Source organism: Gavia stellata, chromosome 1 (genome assembly GCF_030936135.1).
Source record: "Gavia stellata isolate bGavSte3 chromosome 1, bGavSte3.hap2, whole genome shotgun sequence".
NCBI lineage: Eukaryota > Metazoa > Chordata > Aves > Gaviiformes > Gaviidae > Gavia > Gavia stellata.
This window is the reverse complement of record NC_082594.1, coordinates 66,877,694-66,895,272: the sequence shown is the minus strand read 5'-3', so window position 1 is coordinate 66,895,272 and position 17,579 is coordinate 66,877,694. Positions and strand designations below refer to the sequence as shown.

At 36.9% G+C, this 17,579-nt stretch overlaps 1 protein-coding gene across 2 annotated transcripts in view; it reads right to left on the bottom strand.

Annotated features, from left to right (window-relative positions):
* Positions 1-691: 691 nt before the first annotated feature.
* Positions 692-17,579, bottom strand: part of CUL4A (cullin 4A) — a 37,516-nt gene continuing 20,628 nt past the window's right edge. Inside the window, exons 10-20 of one of the 2 annotated variants that reach the window (XM_059827005.1) lie at positions 17,337-17,455; positions 14,555-14,747; positions 13,036-13,140; positions 11,193-11,303; positions 10,768-10,853; positions 9,707-9,814; positions 8,306-8,419; positions 7,007-7,112; positions 3,566-3,738; positions 2,569-2,721; positions 692-2,270 (exon numbers count right to left, since the gene is read on the bottom strand). In XM_059827005.1, coding sequence (XP_059682988.1) covers positions 2,175-2,270; positions 2,569-2,721; positions 3,566-3,738; positions 7,007-7,112; positions 8,306-8,419; positions 9,707-9,814; positions 10,768-10,853; positions 11,193-11,303; positions 13,036-13,140; positions 14,555-14,747; positions 17,337-17,455 — 1,364 coding nt within the window. In that variant the 3' untranslated portion in view covers positions 692-2,174. Of the gene's footprint in view, positions 2,271-2,568; positions 2,722-3,565; positions 3,739-7,006; positions 7,113-8,305; positions 8,420-9,706; positions 9,815-10,767; positions 10,854-11,192; positions 11,304-13,035; positions 13,141-14,554; positions 14,748-17,336; positions 17,456-17,579 lie in introns of those variants that run through there. The other variant, XM_059827012.1, reaches the window with a different exon arrangement.

The window sequence follows — 17,579 nt, the reverse complement described above, 5'->3', positions numbered from 1 at the left end:
TGTAGGTTTGGGGGTAAGGGGATGGGTGGACACCAGCAGCTGGTGAAAGGAGAACAAAACCAATGCTCCCACAAGCAGAGAGGCAGAACTAAGCAGAAAAAACCTCTGCAGTACTGCTGCTTGAGGTTATCTGCAGGGGGGATACATCACTGCACGGCAGGCTTCATTACTTCCACTGCTCGTGGAACAGCTCATTTTTAATTGCTATACCAGAGTTATTTGGCCAAAGAGTTCTAGTCTATGCCAATTACAAAAAACTGCACATCTCAGCACTTTTAATCAATTAACATTACTTCGTAAGGCAGAACCATTTCAGTCATCTTCAGGGTAACAACACTGCTTTTAATCTATCGTTTAAAACTGTTTAACCAGGAAGTTGGGGTTCAGAAAGGGAGGGCAGAAGACATTCACTGCTTGATATTAGTTACTGCATACTACTGCCAGCTTTCTGTGTGGATAAAGCCTCTGCCCATGAAATTTCTGAGAGGCACGTACTGCTTTTTGTTTTAAAAGTCTAGTAAGATGGATCTGATTGGCTTCCGTATGCACAGAAAGTGATTTACAAGGTGAATGGTATAATTAACACTAAAGAACAAACTGCACAAATAAACTGAAGTGCCACATTCTGACAAAGGCTAAGAAATTAATATTTAATATGCATAAAATATTTTATTTGCATTAACTGAAGATTCAAATATTAAAATAAGTCTACATTAAATTACAATATTAAATATGTTTTAAATACAATAAACTAAATGTGTTTAGTTTCTAAACACAAAGGGAACAAAAATAATTCAGAAGAATGCAATACAATTAATGACACCAGATGACAGAACAAGGACTTTAATATGTAAATCCACAAGATGTCAACTCTTAGCAATGTTTACTTTAAGAAGGGGTGGTGGCCTTTTAATTGATGCACAAAATCCATGTTACATAAACTTAGTAAGGTATCTCTCAAGAAAATATTGCTCAGTTAAATTCTCATTTATGCCATGATCAAAACTCCTTTGGTAACTCTTTTTCAGAATGAAACACACCAGTATGCAAATCCGGAAAATAAACAGTCTTGTAAGTATTACCACAAAAGGTGTCTTCCTTACAGTTACAATTATCTAACAGATCTACAGTGTCTTTCATTTTTTAATTCAATTTCATTCTTTAATTCAAATCAACTTACATATATACAATATGTAACAAAGTACTCACAAAATCCTTAGTCTTTCAAGACAAAAAACTATGCTTTCACAATATCGAGACCGTAAAAGTCTTTTTTTAAAAAAGTTTTTGCTTTTTAAAGTGGAGCACGCTGTACAGTAGGTTCCCTGTATGTTATTTTAAAGGCAAAACTAAATGTTACAGCAATTACATAAACAGTGATAAACACCAGTTGCCCTAAAATGAGGTAGGGCCTCTTTGACTCAGATCTAATCTTAGCCACCCAAGCCGGCAGAAGTAGTAATAAAACAGTAATCCATACCTTAGCTAACTAATCCAGCAACTCAGTACACACATGAACACAGTTGTCCTCTTGGCACTTCAAGGATCTCACTTCAAAACCTGATTTATCCAAACCAGACTGAAGTTTATAATCATTTGAAAGAAAATTAATTGAACACAAGTTTAATGGTGCATCATTTCAAAAACTCAGTGTATTTCAACAACACTGCTTGTACATAAGTGTTCATCAATTAAGGGTTTTTAAAAAGTTACCCAAGTTGTCATTGTAGCTAAAGAATGCAGCATATAGGGTCTTTATGGATGCAGTTAGGAACACATAAATGAAGAAACCAGACCTGCATCCATCACAGAAGTATTTATCACACAGGTAATTTTACCTTTCCATCCAACTTCAATGACGGTGTTAAACAAGACTGTAAAATTAAATTTTGAAGAACCCAGAAGAACAAAAGAGTAACTAAAAGAAATAAAACCATGATGTTTAAAATTTGTACGGAGTCTTGACAGGGATGCTCAATTAACATGTCATTTTGCGTCTCTTCAACAGCAGTGCATGCAGCTGGTTGAATAATATACATCAACCTGAAATCTGCTAAAAAGAAAGTCTGGAACAGCATAGGTATTCGGTGTCCTGAAGATACATGTGGATGATTTTGGTTTTTATTTTTTGGGTTTGTTTTTTATTTTTTTTAAGTAAAAGTATTTCCTCTCCATTATGCAACATAGTGGTACTGATTGGGATTGTCTTTGTCTCTCTCCATATAGTCTCGGTCAATGAGAGATTCAATCCTCTTTTTCAAGTCTCCAGGCTACAAGAAAAGATGAGATTAGTAAAACAGTTAAAAATATATTAGCGTTTATATTACATTTTAAAAAATAGGACTGCTAACAGCTACATAAGAAAATGCACCATAGTAAATATCTAAATATAATTTCCTACTGATACTCTGGCTTATTTCTGTTCACACACTCATTTTAAATACCTTAATCTTTGTACTTGATTCAGACATATTTTGCATTTTTTACTCTTATGGACCAGCTGAATGGAAAAATATATTACATATTTTTAGATAATCCTAGGATGGTTTTAAAAACAAAATCAGTTACCTTTACAGGAAATTTCAGTTGATTATACAATTCAGAAACAAGGAGATTATGACCAAGAGTCTTTCTCATCTTCATTATTCGTACAATAGCAGCATCAATCTGATATTGCCTGTCTTGAAATACTCTTTCAGTTGTGCTGACCTGTTCCTCGACCTAAAGAAAAATACAACACCACAAATCATATCACCTTTTTTGCTATATTTTTTATCAAAGTTAACCTTTCCAATGAAATTAAATGTATTCTTATTCATCTTTGAGACAGATGCATGCATCACTGCACGCTAAGATCTAAGTGATTCTTGCTAAAGCAAGCCAAAGATAAAATTAAGGATAATGTAAAGAAAAAAACAACGTACTACTTATTTTTTTTGACAAATTAAACTAAATCTTAAAAACTCACTTCAGAGTTTTTGAGAGAACATGTAACAGTTTGACAGCCCAAATACAGTAGTCTTCTGTATCAAACTGCTCAACTCCAGTTTGACTTTTAGGGATTTTAATATGCAAAGGCAAAAAGGAAACAACTCAATGTTAATTAAAACATGTCACCTTGTGTCAAGAATTGGGATTCAAGTACAACAAAGACATCCACTGCAAAAACAGGGACAACCCTGACTTTAGTAACTCCCTTACCCACTAAATAAAGAAAAGTGACATGGTGACATTTGATTCATGAGTTCAATACAGTACCAACACTTCAGCCATACCACGAAAACTTCTAAGATGGACTGAAACATCTACCAGATCCTGTCAGTTTAATATTTAGGTATTTAAATTTGCAAGCACAGGAAGGAACCTAAGTTGTTTCGATTTCAGTGAAGTTTAAAATCTTTATTGCCTCCGCGAGTCATCCTGACTACCAAAAAAATTAAGTATCTGTTTCCTTTCTACATATGCAAAAACTATGAGAGGAAACACAGAGATTCTGTCTCTCCATGTGGGACATATGGATAAACAGTTAACATAAACAGAATGAATGCAAAAAATAAATACATACTGTTTCTTTCATTTGGATTTGGTTGATCTTTATTCTAAACAATTTATGCTTGAAATCACCATTAAAGATGAATTTATCTCCATCTTCTACATCCTTGCCCTTTGGATTTTTAATCAATACTCGTGCTTTTCCACAAGCTAAAGACTGCAAGGTTCTTCTTAACTCACTGTCCTCTGTGAAGAAGTTCAAAGTATGGGAGAAAGCAAAACATTAACATGAAGAGTTTCATGTGATTAATCTAGAAATACAATTGAAAAGTTACTGGTTTTATGTTAATGCCTTCTTCCAGCTAAGTTACAGTTAGGTCACAACTTACAGCCTTCGAGCTTGGTCTCGCAACCTTCACAGGTAAGTGCTGAGAGCATGCACAGAACTGTACATGCCAGCAAGACAGACTCAGGCTCATCTCAGTGAGCTTTCTATCCAAAAGTATTTTCAGAAAATACTTCACATTAACGTGAGCCTGGTTTTATTGCTTTAGTTTTGGTTTGTAGTAACGGGACTTTAAAAGAAAAAAAATCAGTTCATAATAAGAAACTCAAGCCACCCTTTTTATGATTTCATCACTATTTTTAACACACACTAGAAAATATATAACAAAGTAAAAAAACAGAAGAGAAGTCTAAATTGATAGGAAGATGTTTTGTGGGAAGGCAGAGCTGACAGTTGTTATTTCTCACAGACTTCCCCCACAACAGGAAAGTAATGGAAACAAGTGTGTGAGGGAAAAATTTATCTAGTAAGATTTAAAGCTCAAAGCATTTGGACAAGTAGATAAAATGAAGTCTAAAACTTTTTAATAATTATGTTTCAAAGTCTTGTATCAAGATTTTGCATTAAAACAGCCTCTGCAGTCTCTAGTCCATCCAGCCCAGCATCCTGCTTCTGGCAGCCACCACGAGCAGGTGAGCATAGGGCAGAGCATGTAAAAGCAAAGCTAATACAGCTCCACACTTCCCATCTCTTCCTCCTCTCCTCATCCTCCTGCTCTCTAAGTCTCCAATCACTTAAGGCTCAGGGACCTCCCTAGCCAGAGGTGGTTTCTATGCATTGAGAAACCTTCATTGCTTTGCTCTTCCCTGAACCTGTCTCCTTGAATTCTGTAAACTTCCAGCTTTTATAACATGCTAATTAGTTTTTGGTTTATGCCCTCTAGCTTGGTTTTTTTTTTTTTTTTGAGTAAGAAAACAAATCCCTATTCACCGATTTCTGCTTACCTTTTGGTCTATTTAGTTTAGTCCTAACATTTAGCTCTTCCTTCTAAAGAAGCTGTCCCATGTCTTCAACCCTTATTCCTATTCTCTGAACTCTTCTTGGATCTACTACATTATTTTTAGATGGTGGAGGGAGAAGTCTGATAAACCCTACAGGCTTTCTAAAACATTTTAGTGTGCCAGCAGCTTCACTCTGAATGTAGATGGAGCCCATCCTTCTTGTACAGGTTCCCCCTGTTTCAAAGGCTTTCCTATTTCCTAATAAATCTAGACCCTCTTCCATATGTCATTTTTTCAAGTATACGTTGCAATTCTGCCTGTCTAGCCCTGCACATGGTGTTTAGAACATTTAGAAATGGTTTCTATGGCAACCATAATGCCCAGGTTTTGCCCTCCAGGATTTCTACCATGTCTTCTGTTATTTGTATCCATGAGCCAGGACCTCTGGTTCATCCAGGACATTCTCTGAGAGTCTGGTCATCAGCATCTCTGCCCTTAGTGGCCAATTCACCAAGCAGCTGCATCACAAATTCAGATACTTTTTCTAGTAACTGAATCTCTGTTCTTTTCCAACTATCAGGGGTACCAGCCTTCAGCAGGGTACCGATGAGCGAAAGGATCATCCAAGTAGCAGGAGGCAGGAAGGGTGCAGTGTCAGACCTATTTTTGAGATCGTTTCTGGCCACAAGAGTTTCCTCTCCTTTAGAAGCAGGGAGACTGCTAGGTGGGAACGGGACCTCTCTAAAGTAGCAACAAATGCCTTGGGTAGGTAGAGCCTGGGAAGACAGAGGTTTTATGTCATCCATCCTGGTCCCATGGGAACCGCATGGACCATGAACTGTCCTCATTACCTGCATTCCTACACTATTTCTCCACAGAAGAGAGAAACACAGACAGAGCACTCAGTGCAATGCCGTAACATACAGATAGCTCCCAACTATCAATCAATTCTAGCCAGCTGCCTTAAAAACAGTCTACTGAAATCCCTTCTATTGTGCTATAATGTAATGGATTTCCATGCAGCAGATTTTATCTATTGCTGTCAGGCAGCCAGAATGCAAGCTCCACGGTACAGCAATACAAGATGAGAAAGCAGAATCTGGATCAGGCTTGCATGAACTTATGTTTGTTCTGTAACCATTGTACTCTGACCTAATGAGCCTCTCTGGACTATCCTGATGCTTATCATTCACACTGGCATGAGTTTTCTTCAGCTCCCTGAGCATTAATGGAGTGGATGACTAAGCAACCTGAAGCTTCGAGGCTGTAAGCTGGAGCACATGGGCTGTAGTGCCTTCTGCAATGCATCATTCTGAACCACAGGGATTCTTGATATCCCCATTTTACAGTATTTTAGTAAATATATTTACAATATTTTAGTACTTGTGTGGGTTCAAATACTCCTTCAGCAGTTGCTCTATTGGGTTGATCTTAAGATTCAACATGTGAAGGGCTACTGGGTATGACCTCCTGGTTGATGCCAGAAGTTCCAGAGAGTAAAGAGATGATAGCGTTATCATTTTTAATGCCAATGGCTGTAACTATTTCAAGGGAGTGTAAAAATTAAAAAAAAATCCCAATCCCACCCAAGAGCATAAGAACACAGACGGTAGATACTGAAGGTGGCTAAAAAGAAAACTATACTTTTCCTCAGTTTTCTTTGTCTTTTCTGCCTTCAGGTTTAAAGTGCAGAGGGACACAACTACAAAGTATACGCCCTACTGGATACTGCTCTTCTTAACAAATCAGACCTATTGTTAAGTGAGGCACTCCAGCAAATGTAATGAAAAACAGGTGGGCAAGCTCTCAGTGCAGCTCAATTGAAAAAACTCTCTTGAATCACCCCAATATGACAGTAGTCTACAACAGATCATTTTCAGAGTATAATCTTTGAAAATGCAGTAGAAGAATCAGTACACACAACACTCTTTATGACCAGTTGAATTTTAAGAATTGCAATGATTCATTTTGTAAATCAAATAGGTTTTTAGTAGTATCATATGCTACACAGCTCTTACTATTAATTTTGTGAGGCATCTATTTTATCTACATTAGAAAGTACCAGCAGTGTGTTTTCCTCATCTCTTTTGGTGTCTATATACTATTGGCTCTTAAAGTTTGTCCTAATGATCCTGGCAAATTTCTTAAAATCAGGCCTTTACATACTGAATCATAATTGGCAATCATGCGATGAAAAAATTTAAGAATCAAAAAGCATTCTTCCTACCTACACCAGTGGCCATTTTAATTTCTTCAAAACTGAATTCATCTCCTTCATTAAACATAAGCAACACTAATGTCTGAAAAAGCGATACTTGAAATTCTTTCTTTCCCTAAAAAAGAAATATCAAATAATTAGAAGTAATATTCAAAGCAATTTCTATTCTATCCTCCAAATCTGACAAGCTAGAGAAGCTATACATTCTTTTTTTATTTCTAGAAGACGACATGTGCATTTTAGAATGCCTAGCACATGGAAGAATCTGCCTGAATGCAGTATTGAGGAAACAGGATATTTTTAAAACCTCTTGTTTTGCTACTGTAACAGTAGCAATACTGCACACAGCAGAAGCTCATTAGAATGGCCTTGTATTTACTTCATATCATTTATTTAATTTGAATTACAATATATGAAATTCTGGCTTTGCTGCCATCAATAGCGAATTTCTTCATACTTCACCAAAGTTTCGTTTCATAGAGATGAGCAAACTAATACAAAAGAAATCTTGGGTGTTGGATCAAATATGAAAGAAACAAAAGGTAATTTTGGTTTACGGTGATACAGAGTGACAGTATTATCAACAGTACAGTGTTTGTACAAAGGGGAAATGGAAAGGAAATAAATAACACAAATTATTCAGACAGCTGTAAACACTTCTGTCAATCAACAACTACAAACCTGTCCACCTTACTGTTACATAATGCCTAAACCTCTAAGTTTCATGTTCACAGTGAGTTAGTAAAATAATTCAATTTGTTTGAGGTTTTTGCTCTGGCTCAGTTAAGCTGCATTATTAGCAAGATATTCCATGAGACAAAACAAAACCACATTAAGAAACAATGTGGTTATTTAAGACTTAAATAATTCAATAAGCATTTAAATTTTAACCACAGTCATTACATCACTAACACCCTTCAGTCTCTTTTTGTATCAGTGAAGCATTGTAGAAGTGTCACCAGTATTTCTATGATCAAAACAACTCCATATTAAAAATAAAAAGATGCTGCATTTTTTTCTTTCATTAGTTTACTGCTTTTTACAACCTTTATTTGAATGAGCAACAGTTGCTATCAAACAAATACAAATGTTACCAAAAGGTAAGACACTGTTGTCGTCCGTGAGCTAGGTAGTATTTCAGTTTAATTATAAAAAGCCTACTTTCTATACAAAGTAACAGTATTGAATTGTGATTGTTCCTCCACAAAATGTTACTACCATCATAAAAAAATACAATGCATGACTAGATTCCAAATAATTGACTTGAATTTTATCCCAACAGGCTAAGCATAAAACAAGTAAACTTACTTCCTTAAATTCCGCCTTCAGGACAGCATGCCCCAAAGTGGTCTGCCACTGAAGCTTTCGACCACTGTGTTTTCCCAGGTAAAAGGTTTTAAATACCTCTTGAAGCTTTATCATCTGTAAAGCAAAGAAGTAAAAAAATTTATTAGTATTATAGCAGTGCAGCGATGCCAAATGATTTCACATATGTAATCTCTGGTTCTTCTCAACAATGCTTCATAGTAAATGTTTGTGTGAGAAACTAAGCCCAAAGAGCGAAATTCTGCTCTCACGTACACCGGTACTACTGTGCACAAACAAAAGCCTCAATTGAAGTATAGCTTTCAGTTTCCCTGTTTGGTGGTTTTTTGGGGTTTGACTGGGGTTTTTTTTTGGGGGGCAGGGGGGAGTGGTGGTGTGTGTTTGTTGTTTGTTGGGGTTTTTTAATAATAAAAGTAAACACACCCACACACACTCATAAAGGGTTTTAAACCTCTAAAATAGATACTATTTTTGTCCCGGACTTTGCATCTGACCAAGAAGTCACAGGACAAAAAGCATACATCTCACACCTATACACTGACTATTACTGTCTGCTCCCAAATTCTTTCTTTAGTTTGTCCTATACAGATTCAAGTCTGATTCCAGTACTTTATACCCTCTTATTTCCAAGGGGTTTTTACCCCTCCGTTTTCATGATGTGTTGCTCAGGTTGGGTCCTTCCAAAGTAGTCTGCTATGGAGCAAAAGACACCACAGAAGCAAAAGCACAAAAGCTTCCACAGCTTCTGAACTAAATGCGAACATTGCTAACACCTTTCGTCTCTGAAGTGCTTGTTCAGATCAAGCAAGGTTTTACAGAAAACGGGACGCCAAATACATATTTTAACTTAAATCAATGCTGATAGGAGCTCTGCAAAAATCTCTCAAGTTGGAAGCAATCTTTTTTCAGGCAAATGCCATTTAAGTGCAGGGGCTAGTTCTGTAAGACACATTGCAGGGAACAGAGGAAGGATCTTGCGTAAAAAAAGAACATGCAGTAACATAACTGTTGGCTAGATCAAAATGCCTAACCAATGTAGTTAAAGATTGACTAAATTAAGGAGAACTGTCCAGTTTTAAACTTTTAAGTGCTTGACTGCAATGTTAAATAGGACACTGATTTTATTTTAATACTAATTTTATATTATTACTATTATTATTATAATAAAGGTGAAAAAAACATACTAAGTTAAACAATTACTGCAAAAAAAGGGGATTTCGTTCACTACATTTTCTTTTTTGCAATTTTGGAATCTTTAAAATGAGATAAACCTCTTAAATATCTAGCAGAAAAAACATTAAATGAAGGCATTAGCTCACCCTATGATAGTGATTATGATTCCACTCCATAAAGTGCATTTAGAAGGAGAATTCAAACACTAACCTCTGAATTTAAGTGGACTTCCATAGGTGTATAAGTTGGCCAATATCCCATAGTTAATATATTTACTGTCAGGTCTATATTTCCTGGGTCATTTTGGTTCTGCATATACTAAAATACAAGAGACCAAAACCAATAAAAATCATTCAAATATACTGATGCATGCTAAATTAGAAAACACATATACTTAAATTAGAAATTTAACGTTGGTAGAACAATGAAAAATTTCTACAGGCCATATCCTTGGTTAGACATGCTCTACGAAGATTTTGAATTTCATGACTATTTATTGCACCCGTCCCCAGTTTCAAAACACAGCAAGTGGCTGGAAGTAAAAAGAAAAGTACAACATGGCTTGAAGTATCCTAGACCACTGTCTTTACAGGGTGTTACGGTCAAAGGAACTTTAATCACACACAAATAAAGCAAAAGAAAAGCTTTTGATCAGATGCCAGGGCAAGAACTATAAGATCAAAAGGATCCTCTGGGACTTCCACATGTCTGTTAGACAATACATTGTCTTATGATTTGAGTATAGCATCAATCAAGCCAGGCTGCAAAGTCTGGGACAGAAAAGTCACTAGAGTATTTTATTACATGAGCAGGTGTCCTGGATCAGATCTCTATCCCAGTATCCTGCATTCCCTCGGTCACTAGCAGGTTGGAAGCTTTGGGGCTGAGACATACATGATTTCTGTGCACTTACAGCCTTCAGGGAGTTTCTCTGGTGTGGGTCATTCACAAAGAATTCATCAGAGCAGCAACAGTTTACAGAATGAAGGGATATGGACTTTAAAGTATGTTAGACAACAAAATTACTATGTGGTCTTTAGATTCTAATTTACTTAAAAAGGAAACAAATAAATTGTAAAATAAGACTATCTCTGAATAGATATACAATAAATAAAGTCTGTTCTATAAATAGAAGTACAAACTCTGTTACTATGACCAGGACCTGCTCAAAAGCGGTTTAATTTTATTTTATCTTAATCCAGGGTATAATACCATGAAGCGCTTCCCCATCACTACTCAAAATTTAGCACACGAACACAAGCTAAATGTACCTGCTTAAACTGAACCATGACATCTTTTGACAGTTCCATGTCCTTGAACATGCCCTCCAGTTTGCTGGTAAAAGCAGCGCCACATTCTGTCACACGAATTAAAGCAAAGATCCCACGATTACAAAGAAGCACAGAACAAGCAATAAAGGTTTAACCTCAGACAGCTGAGCCAAATGTGTGAGGGTTCAGAGCACCCACAACTAGGTATATGTTTTAAGGATTTTGCTCCTCTCAAGGTACATTAAATGAACCAGTCACATATCTAAGAGGTCAGCCCAACAGTTCTCGCTGAGCACAATGAAAGCTGTGATATGCTCAGCTATTACTTAACATCTGGCTTGTCACTTCTTAAAGCATGAGAAAATAAGTTTTCCAATTTACATGCCAAAAAGTAATAAAAATTTAACACATCTGAAGGCACCTACCATGTTTAAGCTTTGACAACATGGACTTCTCAGCATCTACTGATGCACTTTTCCCAACCAGAAGTCTTTTGGCCAAGTCTTTCTTATAAAACGCCTCAAACACATCTTTACCTGTACGGAAATTGAAACAAAAATAAAATACAACTGAAATCGTACATTCCATTTGCATCATTGCACTTCAGGTTTGTGACACAAGCCTTCTCATGATGTGTTGATCAGCAGAACAATATTCACTACGCAACAGCGAAAAAAACATGTAGACAACTTGTTCTTTTTATATTTTTATTATTTTCCTAACGTATTTTGCAAAATTTTTACTTCTATTTTTTGCAGGAACATGGGCTGCCTTGTATTTCCCATTGGATCAGCTACAAATCACATGAAATTATTCTGGGGTCCAGAAGAACATTCTCCCTCCAATGGTCTAATTTATTAAAATTAAAAAAAGAAAAGGGTTCCTACATATTAAAGAAATAATCTTTAAAAGCCTAAGGTGAAGAAAAATTGACAGAAGTCTTCTCACTTGGTTTGCCAATAGCCTTTTGAAATAAAGAAGTCATACAAGCACCCATGAACTTTCAACACCTTAAACCAGAGCTTCCACAATTCTTTTCTATTGACAGTGCAATCACTTTTAAGAGGAAGAAATTAACTGTAACTCAAGGCACAATTTGCACTGCCTACAGTAGCCCCTTCTAATTCCTTGCAAACACCTTCCAATATAGTGATTCTGCTGATACTCTTACTTCTCCATCCCACCCTCTGGTAAAGTGCTGTTTCATGAAACAGCATCAAGATACTATCGAGAAGTCAAATGCCCAGAACCTAACTACTAGTTATCATCTGCTCTTAAAAGGACTTATGCACTAGATAGCTCAAAATAAATTCACACTTTTAGCTTAGTACTACAACAAACATTAAGAGAAAAAGAGTTGGTCAAAGTTTCAGATTAACAGAAATTAATCTCTTAGGCTGACAAGTTGCCAGTGATACTCTTTATACACCAACTGCATCCAATACCCTTCGCATTTGACAAAAATTATGATGCAAGTGATACTACTTTATGACTGGCTTCTTGTCGCTTTCCAAGTACAATATTGTACTTGTTTTGGATTTTATGGGGAAAGAACCCCACAGATCTCAGAACAAACTAATACAGAATTGGTTAGTTCCTGCTTATTCCACCCCAGCCCAGGACACATGTTCCACTTCCCTCAAAACAGTGACCATGCATCTCTATTGGACTCAACCACATATTTTTTCTGATATCCAACCTAGCAAAAAAAAGAAATTCTCCTAACACATTCAAGGGTTTTTGCTCAGATAGGGACATACATTAGGGAGTGCATTTCAAAGGCAGTAAAACACAGCAATAACATTTTCTCCCCTCATTCTAAGCCCTCCTCTGTGTTCATTCTCAGCCACAATGAGAAGAGACAAGTCATTAGTTGCGGGGTTTTCATGGACTTTACAGCTACGACATACTGAGGTGGGCAGGGAAGAGAAAAATCTGTACTAACCTTTCTGTTCCCTGTCATTAGAGGAGAGGTTGTGGTTACAGATATGGTTAATCTACGTGAAAAAAACTTCCACCAACAGCTCTAACTCCTAGGTCTCCACTCATAGACTGTAAAAGGTCTGTAACTTGCCAGTCTCCATAGAACAAGTTTGTCCTCCCTGATGTATTTATTGTGCTCCTTCAGATGTAAGGCAACATGAATTTAAGACCAAGTCGAGTAGAAACTCATGCTAAAAAAGATCTCTTCCATTCAGAGGAATGCAGTTCTGCTAACAGCAAGGAACACAGTTTTAATTGCATCAACTCTGAACCGATACTTCTTACCATGAATGAATCTAAATATGATCATGATTTTGTCAAGGATCCTTTCCAGCTCTTCATCTGTTGCTTCTTTATTACCAGCTCTTAACTTGGAATCCACATATTTTGCTACAAATAAATAAAACAGTTTAACAGCTTTAAAAAAAACAAAACTAGAATAACCAACTTAAGCGTCTCCCACTTGAAATATGACTATATGTTAAATATTACAGGATAAGTATTAAATTTTCTATTTTCCCTTTCCCCATCCCTATGTTCAGTGGAATGATAGAGCCCTACTGTACTACTGCCATAATGGAAAAATATCACAAAAAGGAACCATCCAAGAAAAAAAATGAATACGGTATAATCATTAAAATTAATTCATTCGAAATTCCCACATTTTATGTTATAGCAAGCACACTACCTGTTGAAAGACAATGTTTTGAAAGTGTACAATGCATATGAGTGTATTTTATGAGAAACAGAAACAAACAACACAAAGAGGACTGTATTTTTGTAGACCTTTACCATGTCCCTCATGCTCCTTACTAGGAGCATACCAAAATTTAAACAGAAGCAATGCTTTCAAGTTAGTAGCTTCAGAATGCCAGAAATAAGGTTAAGCCATGAGTTTAGCTAAGTATTTATTAAGCCACATTAGTATCCTTATACAACCTTCTGCATAAGAAGGAAACCTTTGCAGCAGCTGAAACACCACAATCCATAAATGACAGCAGCCCCTATCATGGCTTTAACCTGTATCACTAGGTTGTGCAATTTGTCCTACATAAAGCTGGTTTTAGAAGGAAACCACAAAATAAGTTGAATAAAGGCAAAAGAACATACAGAGGGAAAACAAAAAACCAAGGAGCGGGATTCTCTCCCAGTGTAAAATGCCACAGCTTCAGTTTTGCTGCAGGCAAAACAGTCAGAACAGCTTTTGCCAGATCAGGGATAAACCCAATAATAGTATTTTTAAGATGCTTTTATTATTTTTCCCCTTGATGAGCACTAGTTCCACCTTCAAGGTAATAAAATTCTTTTCTCTATTAAAACTCCTTGTATCTGAAGGCTTTAAAATTGTTGTCCCAACTTCAAGCCTTCAAGGCAGATAGGTGGTCTGTACTTAGTCCTTTCTGAGAGACCCGTAACATCCGAAGAACTCCTCTACTACCGCAATTAAAAACAGTTCCCTTTTTTTTGCCACAGCTACTCTTCCCCCTAACCATTCACTCCACTCGTAGCATCAGCATTACGCTCTCTGAGCAGTTGTTAGCACCAGGCACCGTGCAGGAAGCAGAGCGCAGGGACAGCAGAAGTTGGCATGCTCCGTCAGGATGCTGCGTGCATGCCTAACAGCACACCCAAGCTTTTTGAACCCACAGCGCTCCCAGGTTAACTTTTGCCTCATATCCCAAAAACAAGTCTCCTAAAGCAGAAATGCGTACTGCATCGCTATTGCACTAGCACACTCAGCAGCATTATCTTACCATGCTTTCTATAGATTTTTGAAATATTTTACAGAAAAATATTTGTGTACCTATCAATTCTGCAGGCTTATTTGGTCTCTTGTTGATAAATGTTTCAAAGGACTCCTTCATCAAGTTTATAAATTTTTCATTTTTCTGAAAGCACACTTCTATGATATGGTCCACTTTATCCTTAAAATCTAGTAGCTCTTGCACCATATCCTTGTCCTTTTCAGGATTAACCACTATTGTTGTCCCAAAGTTCTGTAAAACAAACACTTTTGATAGTAAAATACTTTAGAGCGCTACCTATCTCCCCCAACAGACACATTCACCCTTATAAAATTTATCATTAGAAAGAATAATTTTTTTTTTTTTACAGAGCTACTTATGTGACTTCAAGTTTTCAAAAAATGAGATGCATTGCAATTTAAAATAAAAACCCAGACACACGTTAATGGATTTCAAACATTAGCGTTTGATTTAAAGATTATATACATTTAAGACAAAAGCTTAAAAAAAAACCACAGCAGACATGACTGTATGATGTGCACATTTGCAGTTAGATACAGAAATATATGATTCATGTAAAAGAAATTATATGGAATCTGCCTCAGAAATGTTAAGTGTAATGGGAAACTTTGCACAGTTTTTCTTAAATCCACTAGAGAGCTCTATTGATGGAACAGGTCCAAAAACTCAACCACTACTCATCACTCCATCACTCAACTTTCTGCAAAGGCTTAAAAGAAAAAAAAAAACCTAGCTGACTTGCAATAAAACAAAACTTGCCCATTTGCAAGAAGCAGCCACAGACTTGACTTTCTTTTCTTGTTCCTACATTTATTATCTTAGAGATACAATACCACTTGGCTAGTGAAACAAAATATCCCGTAAGGGAGGATTTTAACCTATCAGACAGTTTACAATTACATAGTAACACTGATCAGCACCCTACACAGAATGACCAGTTTTCCAAGGTGAGAAAGAGGAACATCTGCACAGTAACAGCAGGACAGTATTAAACTGGTGTATTTTCATCAACTGAAGTATGTTAGCCACAACAGTCAAAGAGAGATGGGGAAATCCCTCCCAAAGTTCAGAATTTCCACTTCAGTATCTAATTATCCACTGTGATCTTTCATTGAGATCTTTCTCAAGTAACATCTCAGAGTGAAGCAAGACAAACACAAGGCTGCCCAAGGTCCTCAGATGCAATATGTGTATCACAGAATCACAGAATGGTTTGGGTTGGAAGGGACCTCTGAAGATCCTCTAGTCCATCATGTCTTACATACAATTTCCCCTTCATTAACACCGCATTTGGCCATCTCACATCTCTACCAGTTATGTTCATAAATTGCAGGGCAATACCCCCATTCTACAAATAGCAAGATACAGAAAGCTAAGTGGCACCTCTGAAATCATAAAGAGATGACTACAGTAGAGCACAGACCTTCAGCCCAGTAATTTGGCACATTCTCTGTGCTTTTTCTTACACTGGCTCACAAGATAAAAGTTAAGTTCTTGAAGCCTCACTTTAATGCATTCTGTCATACAGAATGTTTGACAGGAGGAGATTTACTGACACTACAGAAAACGGTTGCTAACTTTTTCAGTCTGTAAAAACAATTTCTTAAAAACCAAGCCATAAAAGGTCTGATTCTGCAAGACACAAGGTATGAAAAACCAACTTAAGAACTTGCTGCTGTGAAAGGAGAGGTTTTGCTCCTTCTTCCCTTATTTTCCTACCTGTCCTGAATTCTTGCTTCTTTCCTTGCGCCAGCACCAGGACTTTTCTGTGAGCCTCCTTAGCTCACTAAACCTGGCAGAAAACTGACCTTGCCCAGGTACTGTGTTAAAACAGATCACAAAAGAGTCTATGGAATGGCAGGCAGCACAAGGATCGTCAGGAGCATGATCTGGGAGCAAGGAAGAAGAAAGATACTCCTTCTCAGCCATGGCAAGCTGTTCAATTGGCCCAGCTGCCTGTGGATCCACAGACTGCATATGGGGACACTAGATGACATGCTGTGGTGCAAACTCCACCTCACTTCTGGGGCAAATGTCTGGGCTGGGCACTGATGCGCCATGCAGAACTCAAGCCATGGGTGCGCAGAAAAGGCACCTCTGAAATGAACTGATGTTGTGCATTTAGTCCTGAAGGTTGATGAACACATAGGCAATTCAGAAGAGAACTACCACATTGGGAATTACCAACTCTGGAGAGAAATATCTTCTGTGAAGCTTTACTGCTTTCATCTTGCAGGAGCACTAGAGTGCAAATTCTCTGGGGCAGTGTACTACATGCATATTACGCCTAGCAAAACGAACCTGAAGCATCTAAATACGACTTTGATGATGGATTATTTTCAAGAGGAGTATTGCGTTCAAACTAGCTTAAACATTCATTAGCATTGCTGTAGGTTGGTTACATGTAGCACTGCTAACCTGCAGTAGAATAGCTACATTCTGATGTTCCACTGATTTTGCAGATATGTAAATAGTTGAGTGTATTTGTAGCAAAACACAACATGTAGTATAATCCAGCATACTCTAAACACATCTGCATGTGGCTCTATTTAAAAGCAAAGCAAACCACAATAACTTCTTGTATAATGTTCAAACCTGTAAGGAAAGCATTTTCCAAGCAGAAATTTAAAACCAAAACTTAGGTGTTGCTGTTTCTCATCATATGACTGTTATTGGGGGAGAAACATTAACATCCCTCCCCATATTTGCTTAAAAAAGAATTTTGATGCATACGCCTACATGATATTATTCTTGTTTTTGACAGAAGAAAGATATGATGACAGCATAAATTTTGACATGAGTGAGAGATCTTTGAAATACCTTGATGTATTCACTCCAATGTTGCAAAAGTATCTGCTGCCCACCTTTTACCCGGCTGAACAGCTGGTATGTCTGGGTCAAATCTGATATTCTATTTTCATCGAGCAGGTTATCAAGTCCTAAACAAATAAAGTTAGAAGAAAGAGCAAATTTGAACACAGTTGAATAAATACAGTTAGAAATGTATTAGAAAAAATATCTATGAAATACATCAAAAGACAAGACCCCCCAGTGTGCTTAAAA